We start from the raw sequence: 17,735 nt of genomic DNA, 5'->3' as shown, positions 1-17,735 counted from the left end.
ACCAGCTGTGTGCTGAGTAATATTATTGATTCTTCCAGTTTTGCCATGGTAACATTTATGGGCACTTCTTTTTGAACAGTGCCCATTGCCTTGATGTCTACAATATTAGTTTTCTTGTAGATTTCCATGTATGTGGCCAAAAGAACAACTTCATGTTTTCTAAAAGGCCTAAAGAACATATAGGAGATGCCTCTCCTCCTTCCCTTTGTGGTGGTCATTTTGGCAATTTACCAGAAGATGGTGGTTCCCCACTGAAAGGGAAGTTCTTTCTTAAGGCAGATTTTTTTTGTGTTAGACTTATAACCAGGCTCACATTCACCTAGTTTACCCCCACCTAGTTCCTATAAATGACCTCTTGGGTGACTTTAATGTCCATATCGGTACATTCAAAATCTAGCATATCACATCACCTCACCTCCACCCAATTTCCCCCTACTTGTTATAATTTCATTCTCAGAATTCTTAAATTTGGTAATCCAACTCCAATGTTCTCTGGAGCCAGATACACTACTTGGTTCAGTAGCTTGACTGAATTGGGCCAGACACATAACACAGACCAGGAGACTGTAAGGACTGAGGCAAACTGAAGAATAAATGTACCAATTAAAGGGAGAAGGGCTGCCATTACTGAGTCCCATTCATCAGTGTTAACCAGGAAATCTCTTGCCAGATGTTCTAATTTTTAAAAAAAGAGGCATAATTCTTTTTATGTGAATATCCTGATTTTTCATTTTAACAACTTTTTAAAACTGTAGAGACCATCGGTCACACATACAAATCAAAGGGTGATGGATTTTAACAACTACTTTATATTATACAGCTCCTAAGAACTGTCCAACGTTAATTTTTTTCTCACTGTCCATTTTCTTCACAAGGAAATACCACCATTCTCATGATTCTCATGACAGACAGACAAATGTTTAATATTTGCACGTTCTGTTTTGTTATAGTGGAGATCTGGATAATTTGGAAATTGTATGAGATCATATATGATTTTTCTTCTTTAAAAAAAATTATTTCATATATAATTTTTCAAAGCACTTTAATGTTTTGAAACACAAAGTTAACAGTTAAACAGAGAATATACTAACACAAACTAAATGCAATAAACCACAGAGTAATGCAATTCTGTTAAGGTATCAATTCATCATAAGCTCTTCCTCTTGGCTCCAATGTGGATCAGAGACTTTCCTAGCATTGTTTATGATGTGATTTTCCCACAAAGGAGAATGGTTATATTTGATACCACATCATTTACCTGCCAGTGTTATACTTCCGTGTCTATAATTAATTGAGCAGCTTCAACCATTCTTTATATTCTCCTCTGTTAAGCAACAGTCATCTTTTTCCTAAAGTTACATTCTGTTTATTGTAGTTCACATTTATTAAACAATTTAATATGACCTTTTAACTATTTCCGAGATTTTCCTTGATGCTCTGGTTATAAAACTGGGATTTGAGAATGTGCTGCCATCTTTTCTTAGAAGTCCTTTTTATTTTATTTTTTCAGTCCTTTTATTGAATGATATAGCTAAAATTTTCTAAAAGTTCACAGTGAAATAGCCATCTTTGGACCAAACATCTCTGAGTTCTAGAACTAGATGTCCAGTTGCCTACTCAACATCTCCACATGAATGCTCAAAGGGTATCTCAGTTTACACACACACACACACACACACACACACACACACACACACACACACACACGGAGAGAGAAGCAACCAGTTGAGCTCTACAATCTGCTCCTCCTTCGATCCTCTCAGTTACCAGGGAATGGCAATACCAATCTCCCAAATGTTAACAAAGAAATCTGTCACCACGCTGGTCTAAGCATCATCATCTCACTGAAATTGCCTACTAAATGGTTTCCCTATAACTATTTGCCTTCTACTATCCAGTGCTCTGGCACATGAAAGTCAGAATGATCTTTTAAAAATGCAAATCTAAAATCAATACTTCTTTTGCTCTTATTACAAAATCCAAAATCATTAACATGTGGTCTGGAATTCTTCTTTCACAACTTTCTCAACATTCTCTTCTGTGTTTATTCCATTTGCCTACCATAATGAACCACCTTTTTGTCCCTCTAGTTTTTCCAGTAACTAAGCTCTTTTCCCATTCAGGATCTTCAAACATACTGTTTACTCAAACATCAGTTTGAGAAGCTGATGGATTCTTATCCTTCAAATTTCAACTTCAGGCCATTAGTAAATCATTATCTAAACAGATAACCACCTCCCTTTAAGTATCCACTCTAATAGCATTTTATTCCAGTCTATCTTTATATGCTTACCACATTTCCTTAACAAAGCTGAAAGCTAATGAGGCCAGACATTGTTTTATATTATATGCTCGTGACTAGACTAGTGCTAAGACTTTTTAAAGATTTAGTAACTAAATGAATAAATGATTAGTGAATGAATACATGAGATGAATTCTGTTTACTCAGCTAACTGCTGCTCATCCTTTAGGTAAAAGTATAGTCATTTTCTCAGGGAAGTCTTGCTGAATTTGGTATCTATTTCATGTTCTCATAAAACCCTCTACTTTGTTTTTTATTATGGCCTTATCATGGCCATAATAAAAGTGTAATTTTTTTTTGCTTATTATCCATCTCTTCTACTATAAAGTTGCACAAGAACAATTGAACCTCTGTGTTTTATTTCCTAATGTATAAGGCACAATGTCTGGAAAATAGTATTCAATAAATTGTTGATTAAGTATTTGCTCAAAATTTGTTGAATAAACCTAATTAAAGTTTAAGGTCAGACCTCTCTTTATTGCACTTTTGAAAACTACAGAATACTCAGCTGTTCCACCAAGATAGCTTTTGTTTTTCAAAAATTCATGGATAATGAAAACCAAGAATAGAAACTCATCTTTGAAAAGTTTGTATTCCTCTAATTCACAATTTTTTTTAATCTTTTGAGAAAACAATAATACCAATTAACATGTGGGCTATGTGCAGATTGCTTTGAAAAATACTATAAATTCATTTACTTTTTGCAACAATCCAATCCCATTTTATAGGAAGGAATACTGAAATTCAAAGAGTTTACTTGGAGAATCTGATGAAATGTATGGAATTCCACCTGAAAAAGCACAGAAGCACAGGTACACATAATTTTATTTACATCAGAAGTTTTATGGACTTCCTAGAGTTAATTTACAAACCCTTAAGGTTGAGATCTCTGATAAAAACTTCAGATTGAAGAGATATCATTTATATAAATGGGTTATGGGTCCTTTCTTGTTTTCTGTTTTTATATTCTTAAACAACACTTTGTTATGAATGTTATGAATACATTATCTGGATTTGTTTCATGCCATTTATATCCAATTGAAGCATCTTTTATGAAGAAACCTAAATATACTCTACTCAGCAAAATGAAATTGTTCTGATAATTCAACTTTATGAAATTGCTAATTTTGAGTGCTTACACTTTTAATAAGACATACAGAGTTAAAGTATTTTTCCTATAACATAGAAGCATTTATAATTTCTGAATTAGTGTATAAAAAATTCTGCCAATTACTAACAGACATATGAGCCATTTCTCATTAAAAAAATTGTAATGCCTTTTTGTATAAGATACATTTTTTTCCTAGTTACAAAGCTGTGTGTTATTTGATAATGATCTCAAGATACAAAATTAACACAAAGACATGCCTTATCTTTTCACATCTACGGAAAACAAAAACTTTGAAAATAACATTTCAAAGTTCATAAAAACATTTATAAACAATGTTTATTAAAACATTTATAAAAACAAAAACACAGATTTATTAAAAGTTCAGGCATATATTAATAGGCAACCTGTGGGCAAAATCATCTACTTCTCTAATACAAGTAACAGGCAGCAAAATAATCCTCTTACCTGTTAAGGTCTGTACTGCCCTTTCACTGGAAGGCAGCGGCTCCTTTCTGTGAGGCCGATTTAGTGAAATGTCCTGTGCAGAAAAGAGTCCGGGGCTGTCAGTTAATTTTTTCCGGCCACTGGAATTAGGGTTTGAAACTCTGCAGCTGCCTATTGCACTTGTGAAAAGATTTGTATGTTCATCACTACTGGCTGGATCAGAGCTGGGAGTGAATGCCCCAAGGGACAAACTTGGAGAAGTTTCTGAACAGTCAATCTGTAAAGGCGTCTGCAAGCCCAAGGTCAATGGACTAGATTCTGAAGGCTCTCGGTGGACCCACTGTTCTTCTCTGTTTATTAAGCTTTTTGATGGAGAGAGATGAGGGCAGGTCATATGACATCGGTGCTTTTCCTTATGCTTATATCGCTCTCCAACAGCATCTTTTCCAAATCGATAGCGCTTCAAAGACTCTAGCACAGATCTGGAAGAGCCAGTGTCCATGGAAACTTGGGGTTGCTCAGAAGAACGGTGTTCTCTGTGTTTGTGACGGTGTCTGTGCTTGTGCTCAACCATCCAACCATAGGCCATCTCAGGAGGGACACTAGGATAAGTACTCATGGAAAGAAGAGGAGTCCTGCTGGTTGTAAGAAAGGCCTCCTGTCGAAGTAGCTTATGTTTTTTCTTATGGTATTTGGTGGGATTGAGAAGTAAATGACCAGCATGCATGTAGGAAGGAGGTGGGAGTGGAGTGGTGAAAGAAGGAGATGGAGGAGGTGGATAAAGAGTAGGGGGATACCTTCCATAGTAACCTAACCCTATGGGAGCAGCTGTAAGGGGTGAGGGAGAGTAAGGCATGCCATACGAGGGATAGAATCCAGTACTAGAAAGAGGAAAACTAAGGCTATGCATAAAAGGCATTTCAGCCATTGCCTCCCTCATCTTAGGGGGTCTCCCTCTCTTCTTTTTTAAGTCAGGCTTTCTAATGTAGTGCAAAGGGTCTAAAGGGAAAGAAGGATGTGTATAGAAACTATTAAAGTTGATTCGAAAAATAGTTGGCAGAAGGTCTCGAGGGATAAAATGGTGACTTCGATGGGTGATTCGAATTTCACTTAGACGACTTATTAATTCCTCCAGATCTGCAATAAAGTCTGGATCCTGTCTATTTCTCAGTTGGGGATATTTCTTTTTCCGTTTTCGTTTCTGTCTTTTCATCTTGTCATAACTGAGGTAATCATGATTTCTGCGCTTACATTTATGTTTATGTTTTTCTTTAAGACTGCTTAAAACTGTGGAGGTTTCAGGGGGAATCAGAGAAACATGCTCAAAAGAATGTCTCCTCTTTTTTTGCCCACAAAATTTCTCTGCCCTGTCTGATGTGCTGTTATTATCTGTTCCAATTCCACTATCGCTGGGAATGGTCTCATCACTATGAGACTCACTAATGGGAGAAGGAGTAGCTTCTTTCAGAGATGTGAGTTCACTCAAGTGTGAAGGAGAATTTGGCAACAAAGTGGGAGGAGATAATCGCCTTCTCCCCTTTGAGGCCTTCTTCATTGCAAGAGTCTGAATCATACTGCCCTGTCTGGAGTGTAAGTGCAAATATGGCACTGAACTGGGTTCAACAAAGCCTGCATCACTACTCACAGGGCTCTGACCTCCACTGGTCCCAGAAGACTGAGAGCAAATAGGTGATGGGAGAATCTCAGAACTGCTAGCAGATGAAGGCAGTAAAGGGGGAAGGATCTGTCCTAATGCTGACCCAGCTGCCTGCTGAGCTGTTTGCTCAAGAACAGCAAGGCTGGTAGGGCTACCAGAAAGAATGCCGTTTAAGACAGTTTTTGGTTTTCGACCCCTCCTTTTTCCTATGTATATGGTTCCTTTCTTGCTGACATTTATTTGTTGACCCAATTTAGAGCCAAATGTGGCAGCAAGACTTGATACTGTATTATGGAGTTTGGATTGCACTTTCCCTTTATTACTTGATTCTACAGAGCTTGAAAGAATCTGATTCAACAGTTTCTTTCTTTTTAAAGTCTTCATTTTATTTATTTTGCGGATAATTGTTTTCATTAATTGTCCATTATTTCTCTTGGTAATCTTTTTATCTGGTTCCATTTCAAGGTCACTCATACTACAGATAGTTGGCCTATGACTGTCATCTAGGTCATCAGGATCCTGAAGTTGATCCTCACTCTCAAAGAAATCGCTGCTACTTCTATGGTTGTCACTTTCAGATTCTATCTTGCTTGGACTTTCAGTGGCAACAAATGGAGCCACTGACAGTACAGGTGGCTTCATCTTGACTGGTGACCTCATTTGCCTCTTAGGCCTGCCTCTCTTTTTTGGAAATGGAGACACAGACAGACTCTGTTTGAAGGAAGGAATTTCAATTTCTGGCTGTAGAATTGGGGGTTCCTGTTCTTCTTTAGACTGCAAAGAAAAAACTTTAGAGGCAGGGATTTTTAAAGTCCTTTTAGGTGGACCTTCCAGTTGAGGCATCTCCTTAGATTTAGGCCTTCCTCTTTTGGGTTTATAAATATCAGACAAAAGGTCACTAGAGACACACATACTCGAGGACAGTTTGTGAGTGGCAAAAGACTTATGAGATGGTTTTTCACTATCAGTTAAGAGAGCAAGAGATGGAGTTGTAGATTTGCTCAACTTTGGCAATCGGCGTTTAAGGAAGTCATGATCTACAAATGAAGATGGTCCAATATTTTTCATAAACTTGGCCTGCTCAGAATTACTATTTGATAGAGAGCTACATGAAACATTTTTAAATAGCTCTGATCTTTCTAATTCTAGCCCTTTTGGAGAACGGCATGTGCTTCTTGCCACCACTTTAGTCCACCGAGGTTTTCTTCCTTTCCTTTTTTTTAATGGTTTGGACTGCAAACTAGTGCTTAGGCTCTCAGCAACTTGGCAGTGTTTGTCTGATGCAGTTACTGCACCAAGTTTTAGAAAGGGCTTGTTACTAAATAAACTAGTGAAGTTCACAACAGAGGGGGTAATTGTATGAATACTGGATTCAGAAGTCAAATTTGGCTTTTTTCCCAGGGAAGAGCTTATTCTTGTAATATCAATATGTGTCGTTTTTGAATCACTTAGTTCTTTATCAATTCCTTTACATTCAATATTCATGCTATGACCCATGGACCTATGACCAATGTTCAAGTGAGTACTTTCAGAAGAAAACTGGTTCTTTCCAACAGATTCAGAAATTTCTTCCATTAGTTCCACGGTGGGACTTAAAATTAACGGATTAGGAGTCAACTGTGAAGAATTTTCAGGAGGACTTCTGGTTAAAGGATTAACAGACACAGTAGGTGATGGGGAAGGAAGAGTGCTTTCTCCTACTGCACTAAAAGGGGATTTAGCTGTGGATACATCTGAAGCACCTCCCATTTGAAAGTCCGGAGAAGTGCAATATACGGGAGGTTGCTTTTCATGCTTTGAAGTTTCATAAGACCCCCTTTCACTGGATGAGAAACTGTCTTGCTGAATGCATGCTCCTTCATTAAACATTTCTTTCTCCAAATTAATGATTTCTTTTCGAACAGAGAACTTTTCCAATATGCTCTCTTTACTCTGCCGTAAAATATTCTTCTCAAAAGTTTTGTTGGTGGCATTGTCTTTCATTGATTCGGAAAGTTCCTGACTTTCATGACTACTGATGCTTGTACTACAAGAAGCCTTAAGCGGTTCCTGAGTGGGGAGCAGTGCTTCAGCTTTAAGGTTTATGGCATCTTTAGTGACTAGTCCTGCTATAGGACAACTCACTAATTTCTTTCCAATGTCCTTATTAATCAACCCTATTGTTGAATTTGTTACAATCTTCTTTGCACAGTCCTTGGCCACTAGGCCAACAGTAGAACCCAATTTCTTTCCCAAGTCTTTATTAACCAATCCAACTACAGTGCCAAGTCCTAACTTTTTTCCAGAATCTTTATTTACTAAACCTGGAACAATACCGATTCCTAGCTTCTTTCCTGAATCCTTGCTCAGCAGTCCTACTGTAGTGATAGTCCCTGGCTTTTTGCCTAAGTCTTTATTAATGAATACCGCGGTAGTGCCAGTTCCTAGTTTTTTCACAGAGTCTTTACTGACCAGTCCTACTGTTGCATTAAACACTGGCTTTTTCCCAGGATCTTTAGTTACCAATCCAACTGCTGTGCTGATAGTTGGTTTTTTAATTAAGTCCTTATGTATAATTCCTGCTACAGAGCCAACACCTGCTTTCCTGATCAAATCCTTGCTAACTAATCCTGCAGTAGTGCCAGTTCCTAACTTCTTCGATTTTGTCTTGGAAGACTTGGAGGGAGGACAAGTTGCAATGAGCTGTGCCAACTTTTCTGTTACACTTGTTCCTCCATTAAGTAATGCTCTCTCCTTTAAATCGGGATCCCGGCTACCAATAAGAGTAGATGATGCCGCATTAATGTAATCTGCCATTTCTGAGTGTACTGGGGAAAGTTTCTTAGACAAATGATGATTTTCTCCCTGTGAGTGAAGATGGATGCTTTCTTCAGATTGGCATTCAATGGTTGAAACATCACCTGCTTTCTTGTACAGCTTTGAAGGGTCCTAGAATTTGAATTAAAAAAAGGATTTCAGAGAGAGTAAAGCTTATACCACCTTCAGTTTAGCATTATAATCGAACAAACCAATTGAGCACATATCAGATAAATGACAGACAACATTGCTCTAAAAACGAAACCTAAAATGAAAAATGTAAAAAAATAGAAAATAAAATATATAAAAAAAAAATAAATTTAAAAAACCCAAAAAACAAAACCTAATTCTATTACATTAAGTCAAAGTAGGTTAGTTCTTCTATTGTTGTATTAGAAACTTTTAAGATGTTTTTCAGCAATACCAACTACATTGGTGGATATTTCACTGATATGACCTTGTTTTTTTTTATTATTATTTTTTTAATTTTTTTTTTAAAAGATTTATTTATTTATTATTTATACAAGCACTGGGTACAGTCAGAAGCGCGGGAGGGTGAGAGAATTCACCAGAGCCAGAGCGGGGAGCAGAGCAGGCAGAAGGACCGAAGTACACTGCTGAGGGGAGCAGCGGGCGGCAGGAGAGGTCTGCACACCATGTGGGACCCTCCTCCGGTGGCTGGGGAGCAGCCGGGGATCGAACCAGAGCTGCAGAGGCTGCAGGCAGCTTCGCAACCCAGTGCTCAACCGCTGCGCCACCAGGGAGGCCCTGACCTTGTTTTTAAAAGGTTATTTCCAGTAGTCTACATTCATCTTACTTTAGACAAGATACACATTAGCACGTGAATATAATATTTCTCAAAGTGAAAGGCTGTCAGTATATCTCACGGTCATCTTAAAACAATGGCTCACTGACTATCTCTCTCACTGATTTCAGTGATTTGAAACCAAAATGGGACAATTCCTGACTGATTTCTCATTGTCAATTATAATATTAAATTAACAATGAAGGGCCTCCCTGGTGGCGCAGGCAGTTGAGCGCAACGCTGTGGGGCTGTCAGCAGGCTCTGCAACGCAGGTTTGATCCAGGCCAGGGAGATACCCACATGGCACAGTAGACCTCTCCTGTCTTGCCTGTTGCTCCCCTCAGCAGTGTATTTCAGTCAGTCAGTCTGCCTGTTCTGTTCCCCACTCTGTCTCTGGTGAATCCTCTCACTCTCCTGCATATCTGGCCTGTACCCCAGCTCTTGCATGCATGAATAAATAAATCTTCAAAAAAAAAGGAACAACAAAGTTTTCTCAATGTGGGAAGAGTACAAAAGACAATAAAATGCACTCAGATTTTCTTTAGATTGTGTTTTAAAATAAAACCTCAAGAGTTGGAAGTACTTTTAAAGGCATTAATAAAAATTGTTATCTAAGACATGAACTCTTCTATATACTTCACAAATGAATCATGATATCACAAAAGAGTCTTCTTTATTTTTGGATAACAAAGAGCTATTTTTATTTTGTATTTCAAGCACAGATTTTTTTTTAATTGAAGTAAAATTTACAAAGTTGTTTTTTTTTTTTTTAAAGATTTTATTATATTTATACAAGAACAGGGGTATAGGCCACATGTGCGGGAGGGTGAGAGGATTCACCAGAGACAGAGTGGGCAATAGAACAGGCAGACTGGCTGAAATACACTGCTAAGGGGAGCAGCTGGAGAGACAGGAGAGGTCTGCCACACCATGTGGGTTGCCCCGCAGCTGGCAGGGATCAAACTGGCACTGCAGAGGCTGCAGACAGCTTCAGAGCGCTGCATTCAACCGCCTGCGCCATCAGGAAGGCCCAACTGCTTGCTTTTAAAATTCCTATTTACTATGAATAAAATAATGATAATCAAATTTAAGTTTTGTCTAGTTGCCTAATTAATTCATTCAGATTAATTACTAAAGCTGGAAATGCTGGGCCAAAAGGTATATAAAATAATTACATACACTGGAAAGATATGTACCAATAAGGTGCATTCAAATGGGGAAAAAAATTACAAAAATCCAGATTTCATAAGCACGACATTTTTTTATTTAAAGACTTATTTATTTATTTATATAAGCACTGGGTACAGTCAGAAGCGCGGGAGGGTGAGAGAATTCACCAGAGCCAGAGCAGGGAGCAGAACAGGCAGAAGGACTGAAGTACACTGCTGAGGGGAGCAGCGGGCGGCAGGAGAGGTCTGTGTGCCATATACTCCTCCGGTGGCCAGGGAGCAGCCGGGGATCGAACCGGCGCTGCAGAGACTGCGGGCAGCTTTGCAACCCAGCGCTAAACAGCTGCGCCACCGGGGAGGCCACAAGCACTACATTTTTATTTAATATTTTATGACTTCTGATAATCTACAGTTAGGTAATGATTATTGTAGAAGAAATAATGGAAACATCTAATAACCCTAATTCTGATAATTTTGAAAATAAACAATAAGCTAACAAGTTATATTGTTATGCTTCCAAACCCTGAAAATTTGAATGACTCTTACAACTGTTTTAGATAATTTACTATCACTTCTTTATTGTTCCAACAAAATTAGTGAATTTTCATTTCAAATACTATTATTTTTACAGTTAATTACCAAGTAAATAATTTTCAAATCTACTATTTTTAATCAAAGGGTTATCTTTTTGGCCATTTTAAACTATTGATAATCTTTCAGAAGGGCATTACATATTAATAAAGGGACAAATCCAACAAGAGGATATAAAGTTGCAAATACTGGGCCTCCCCTGGTGGCGCGGTTGAGCGCTGGGCTGCGAAGCTGCCTGCAGCCTCTGCAGCGCCAGTTCGATCCCCGGCCAACGGGCGAGGGTCCCACATGGCATGCAGACCTCTCCTGCCACCTGCTGCTCCCCTCAGCAGTGTACTTCGGTCCTTCTGCCTGTTCTGCTCCCCACTCTGGCTCTGGTGAATTCTCTCACCCTCCCAGCTTCTGACTGTACTCAGTGCTTATATAAATAAATAAATAAATAAATTGTTAAAAAAAAATAAATAAAATTGCAAATATTTATACACCCAACAAAGAGCTACAAGAAATATATAAAGCAAATATTAACAGACCTAAAGGGAAAAATGACAGCAACAGAATACTAAGACATTTTAATACCCCACTTTAATCCATGGGCAGGTCATCCAGATAGAAAATCAATGTAGAGATACTGTCCTTAATAACATGGACCAGTTGGACTAAATATATATACAGAACATTCCACACAAAAGCAAAACATAGTCTTTTCAAGAGCTCATGAAATTATCCAGAAAAGACTATATCTTAGGTCATAGAACAAGACTCAATAAATGAGGGCCGCCCTGGTGGCCCAGGGGTTAAAGACAGTGCTATCAAGCTATCACCAGCCACTGCAGCACAAGTTCGATCCCCTGCCAGCCAGGGAGCAATCCACATGGCACAGCAGACCTTTCCTCCCTTGCCCTGCTGCTCCCCTCAGCAGTGTATTTCAGTACATCTGCCTGTTCTGCTCCCCGCTCTCTCTGGTGAATCCTCTCACCTCCTGTACCTCTGGCTTACACCCAGTTCTTGTATGTATAAATAAATAAATAATTTAAAAAACCCTCAATAAATGCAAGAAGACTGAGACGAAAGTATCTTTTCTTACCACAGAGTACAAAACTAGAAATCACTTAAGAGAAAAACTTGAAAATTCACAAATGTGTGGAGAGATTATACTACATACTACTGAACAAACTACTGGGTCAACAACAAAAAAGTCCAATAATACTCTGAGACAAATGAAATAGTAAGTTTGAAAGTTGATATAAAAAGATGATAAATTTGTGATAATCATTTTGCAATGTGTACAAATGTTGAATTGTTATGTTGTATACCTGAAACTAAAATAATGCCTGTAAAGTATACTTCAATAGACTGTATAAGGACTTACACAGAAATAGAAGCATAAGAATATAAAAAAACAAAAACCTTTCATATGGTTTCAATTTTGTCAGTTCTTTGGTTGCAAAATCTACTACATTCATCTGTTGATGCTTTCCCTACATTGCTTTGTATTCTTGGGTTACAGTTTTCCAAAGACAATAAAGATGGCCAACAGGAACATGAAAAGTAGCTTGACATTTTCATATTAAGCTACATGAGTTATTTTTCATAACATGTCAATGCACTAAACATGAAGGATTGTCATAATTTAAGACCACAAAAAACAGACATAATTTCTTACATTTCGATTTACATTTACTTTATTACCTGTAATGTTGTAGGCACTGTCACATGATTTTGCTGGCCATGCGTATTTCATCAGCAGTGGAATAGCTATTCAAGATCTTGGACCATATTATTTTTCTAAATAGTGGAATTTATTTCAGATTTAGAAAAACCCTTAATCTTTTAAATATAATAGTTCTTTGTTTCTCTTATGTTGCATGTTTGTCCAAATTAATCAGCTATCTTTCTACTTTTTCTTTTTCTTATTTGAAAAGAAGTTAAAATTTTAATTGTATTCAAATACACATGAAAAACCATACCAAGTAACTCATGTATTGTCATTTTATCCTTATAACACATGATGCAGTTACTATACCTATCTCCACTAAACAGATCTTTAAAAAGAATAATTTAGGGCCTCCCTGGTGGTGCAAAAGGGGTTAAGGGTTAGCACTATGAAGCTGTCCACAGCTATTGCAGCATGAGTTCAGATCCCCAGCTGCCCAAGGAGCAACCCATATGGCACAGCAGACCTCTCCTGTCTTGCCCACTGCTCCCCTCCACAGTGTATTTCAGTCAGTCTGCCTGTTCTGCTCCCCACTCTGTCTCTGGTGAATCCTCTCACACAGCTCCCACACCTCTGGCCTGTACCCCAGTTCTTGCATGCATAAATAAATAAATCTTTAAAAAAAACAAAGAATAATTCAGATATTAGATTACCTGTTCAAGGTCACTTAACCAGTTAATTAACTGGGGCATTATTTAAACCTAGTGTGACTTTAAGTCAAAACTCTTTTAATTGTTACATTAAATAAAATAGTTTCATTTGCATCTTATACTATATGGTAAAGGCATCTTATACTATATGGTAAAGGCAACAAGAAGGTAACATAAAATATTCAATATGTCAGGTGGTGAAATGTGTTATAGAGAAAATCACAGCATGCAACAAGAAGAGTAAAGGGTTAGAAAAGATTTACAATATTAAAATATGTTGTTTGAAAAATTATACTTGTGCAGAAACCCAAAGGAATGAAGAAGGGATCTACATAAATACTTAACAACAATACACCCCACGGAAGAAACAAAAGTCTATGTCCTTAGACAGGAGCTCCTGAGGTTTATTCAAGGAATCCAGATCTGCTGGAGTAATTAAGGAAAGAATAGTCTAGGGGACAGATTTTTCCCAGTCCAAGCAAAGGGAAGCCACAGGAAGGTTTTAGGCAAAAGAGGTATGTGACCTGATTCTTCATTCAACAAACGTTTATTGCATGCCTGCCCATTCCTGGAGATATATTAAACAGCAAAGACAAAAATTCCTTCTCTCACAGTTGTCTATATTTCAGTGGGAGAGACAAAGAAAAATATAGTAATCTTTAATAAAGAACATCCACCTTCTACTATATTGCCAAAATGAGAGAAAAGATGAGAAAGATGAGGGGTACCCACTATATATTCTCTAGAAATCATGGAGCTGTTCCTTTGGCCACAAGCATGGGAATTTACAAGAAAGGTGATATTGCAGGCATCATGGGCACTGTTTAAAAAGGAATGACCCACAGATGTTACCATGGCAAAACTGGAATCGATATTACTACTCAGCATTCAGCTAGTATTGTAAATAAACAAGTACAGGGTAAGTTTCTTATTAAGAGAAGTACTATATCTATTGAGTATATCAAGCATTCCAAGAGCTGAGATAGCTCTTTGAAAGGCATGAAAGAAAATTATCAGGGGGAAATGAAGTCAAAGAGAAAAATATTCAGGTTCAACTGAAGTTCCAGTCCAGTTGAACCAATGGAAAGAGTCTTAAGTGGTGGAACCCATTCTTTATGAATTCATGACATGATAGGGGTGTGTGTGTGTGTGTGTGTGCAGGCACCCGGGGGTGGGGTGGGGGGGGAGAGACCTCTGTACTATAAAAATGATTCTCTTAGGAAGAAAAATAGAGTAAATTATTAGAATATTGTCAGAAGGCAGTCACCAGTATGGAAAATACTATGGGAAATACAACTGAGAATGTTAAATGTCAAGAACAAATTTACAAAATTGAGGCGACTGGATTAAGTCTCACTGATCAGGTAAAACATCTGAGTAAAGACTTTGCAGTGAGAAAGTTATTAACAGGATCAAGAACACTAATGTGGCAGGACAAGAGCCACTGTCTGAGGAGAGTAATACAGAATGTGATCAGAGAGGATTAGATTATGGAGGGCCTTCAGACCATTAAAGTCTTGTGCTTTTATTCTGGATGAAATGGGAAAGCGCTAAAAGGTTTTAAGCAGAATAACAGGATTTCATTACATCTTCAAACATTCCCTCCCTCTAACTGCTCTGTTCATAAAACTATAGGAATTCAAGAGTTATAGCATGAAGTCTTGTTAAGCAAGCTGTACTAGTTATCTGACAAGAGATAATAGTGAGATGGACTAGAGTAGAAACATTAGAAGTGATGAGAAGATATGCATGTGACTGGAAGATAATTAAATATGACTATCAGGAGTTCAGTTTGGGACATGTTTAGATTGGAATGCCTTTTAAACATCAAATAGAAGTCTGAACAGGAAGATTTAAATTTGGAAGACAGGAACATACAGATGCAAAGTCTTGAAACTGCTTGACATCCACATATTATTTTATCTTCTGATTGTGTGTGTGTAGGTTTATATTTGTGACTATAAGAGAGAGTAACATTAGAAAATCCTAAGACTAACAAGATCAGCAAAGATTGAGAAGCCTGAAGTAACAGAGTGGAAATAAAAGGAAGAACTATTTCCAAGAGTTACAACTGTCAAATGCTGCTGACATATCAAGCAGAAATGAGAACAAATATTGGTGGAATTTAACAATGTGAGGGATCACTGGTAACCATACAATAGCAGTTTCTATGAAATGCAAAAGTAAAAGACAGGTTTTAATGGATAAAGAAATCTAGACCCATGTAAAGAACAGCAAGGAAACAAAAAGGGGTGGGGTGGGGAGAATGTTATTTTAGCAGATAAAGTGGCAATCAGAAGTTTTATTTTTTGTAGAAGGGCAGTGGAAGGGTAAAGACACCTAGCCTTGGGAGGCCCTATAGGAGTCCCTCACCTGCCTAGTCTTGCTTTATGAAGTACAGCATATGATAGTCTTTTCAGATTAAGCACCTTATAATTTCTACTTTTAAAAGACAGAAAGACAACAGAATGTAAAAGGCCATGATCTGGGGAATCAGAACAGCTGAGTAAACTATTGCTGATCTGACCTACAGATGTTAGTTTTTAAGAGAAGATTTTAATGGGACAAATTTACAGATTGTGTGGTGATGAGATAACCCACCCCCCAAACAAAATATTCAACAAGCTTTGGTTTTTTTAAATGTTAAAGAAATGGATGCAGCAATGTGTTTTCAACCACACAAAGTTGAGAGCACCTAGTGAAAACAAAGTCTGGTGGTCATCTATGAGTGAACAAACTTTTTGTTGGTGGTATTAAAGATACTGAAGAATATAATTTGAGAGACAATTTTGAAAAGTATGGCAAGATTAAAACCACACAGTTATGGAAGACAGTCAGTAGACAAAAGAGGTTTTGAAACATTCAATGATCATAATACAGTTGGTAGAATTTATTCAGAAATACCACACTATTAATGAGCATAATTGGGAAGTGAGAAGGGTCTCCTGGGTCACGAAGAGGTCATGGAGGTAGATCTGGCAACTTTTGAGTCATGCAGGTATCTATGGAAAAACTGTTGTGGAAGAGGAGGCTATGGAGGTCAAGGCAGAGGTAGTTATGGAGGTGGTAATGGCGGAAATAATGAATTTGGATGTGACAGTGGCAACAACTGCAGAAGTCCTGGTTATAGTATTACAGAAGGGTATAGTGGTGGACCAGGGCATGGAAACCAAGGTGGTAGATGTTATCATGCCAGATATGGAGGACATGATTGATAATTACAATGGTGGAGGAAATGTGGTAATGGGTAATGATTCTAGAAATTATAGCAGAAAACAGCAATCATAATGTATCCGGGGCCTCCCTGGTAGCACAAGGGTTTAAGGGCCAGCACTATGAAGCCACCCACAGCCACTGCAGCACAAATTCAATCCCAGACCAGGGAGGTGACCCACATGGCACAGCAGACCTCTCCTATCTCATCCGCTGCTCATCTCAGCAATGCATTCTGGTCAATCCACATGTTCTGTTCCCCACTTATCCCCCGCACTTCTGTCCTGTACCCCAGTTCTTGTATGTATGCATAAATAAATAAATTTAAAAAAATGAATAATGTATCCATAAAGGGCGGTAGTTTTGCTGGCGGTGGTTATAAATCTGGTCAGTGAAATGGTGGCCATGGTAGAAGGTTCTGAAAATATAACAAAAAAGAACTACAGCTACTAGTGGGAAAGCAAGGAGTTGTCACAAAGCTACAGGTAAATTTGAGACAGTCATTCCAAATTCAGTAGAGGAACTGTGAAAAATCTGCCACTGAAGGAAGATGATCCAGAGTCAGGAAAGTTAACATGGCTTAAAAAACTAAACTAGGAAACTTGATTTCAGGGCAACTATGATTAATGCAATATAGTATCAATTAGATGTGTACTGTGAGGTCTTTCATTTGTTGTAGCTTTTTTACTTCTGCTTTCATTGTTTCAGATACATTGCCTGTAAAGCGTGGTAGTGCCAGGAATAAAAATTTAAGGAGTTTTTAACTACGGAAAAAAAGTTGCCTCTCTTTACTCTGAAAAACAAAGGCATCTTTATATTCTCAAAGGAAATATATCAGTGAAAAGATTTAAATACACGTGTGAAGTTGGTTTTGTGTGTGTGTGAATGCAAGGACACAGGCATATGTGCATGTAAATTCTAGAGAACTCACCCAGCTCTAATGGAATTTATTGTATCATTTCATCATTCATCCTCTGCTGTGAATTGCTACCCTAAATTCTCATATATACTTGGGTCTATTACAGGGTACTCCATTCTGGGTCCTTAATTTTCTCTCTATCCATGTTCTACTTATTTTAACTTTATTATCTAACAAGTCTGATTTCTGCATGTTATTGTTTTCAGAAATCTCTCTGCTACTCTTATTTTTCCATACAAACGTTAAAAGCAACTTATCTAGCACCAAAAAGAATTTTTTTTAAAAAAAGATTTCTTTATTTATTTATACAAGCACTGGGTAGTCAGAAGCGTGGGAGGGCGAGAGAATTCACCAGAGCCAGAGC

The 17,735-nt window shown here is 37.8% G+C and overlaps 1 protein-coding gene across 1 annotated transcript in view; it reads right to left on the bottom strand.

Annotated features, from left to right (window-relative positions):
• The window catches only part of ASH1L (ASH1 like histone lysine methyltransferase), a gene marked incomplete at both ends in the record, with an annotated part of 171,352 nt that overhangs the window by 131,368 nt on the left and 22,249 nt on the right, over positions 1 to 17,735 (bottom strand). Inside the window, one exon of the mRNA XM_084243812.1 lies at positions 3,879 to 8,442. Within this exon, the coding sequence (XP_084099938.1) occupies positions 3,879 to 8,442 (4,564 nt within the window). The remainder of the gene's footprint in view (positions 1 to 3,878; positions 8,443 to 17,735) is intronic.

Source organism: Talpa europaea (assembly GCF_964194135.1).
Source record: "Talpa europaea genome assembly, chromosome: 9".
NCBI lineage: Eukaryota > Metazoa > Chordata > Mammalia > Eulipotyphla > Talpidae > Talpa > Talpa europaea.
Note: the sequence above shows the minus strand (reverse complement) of the source record. Positions and strands in the feature narration are given on the sequence as shown.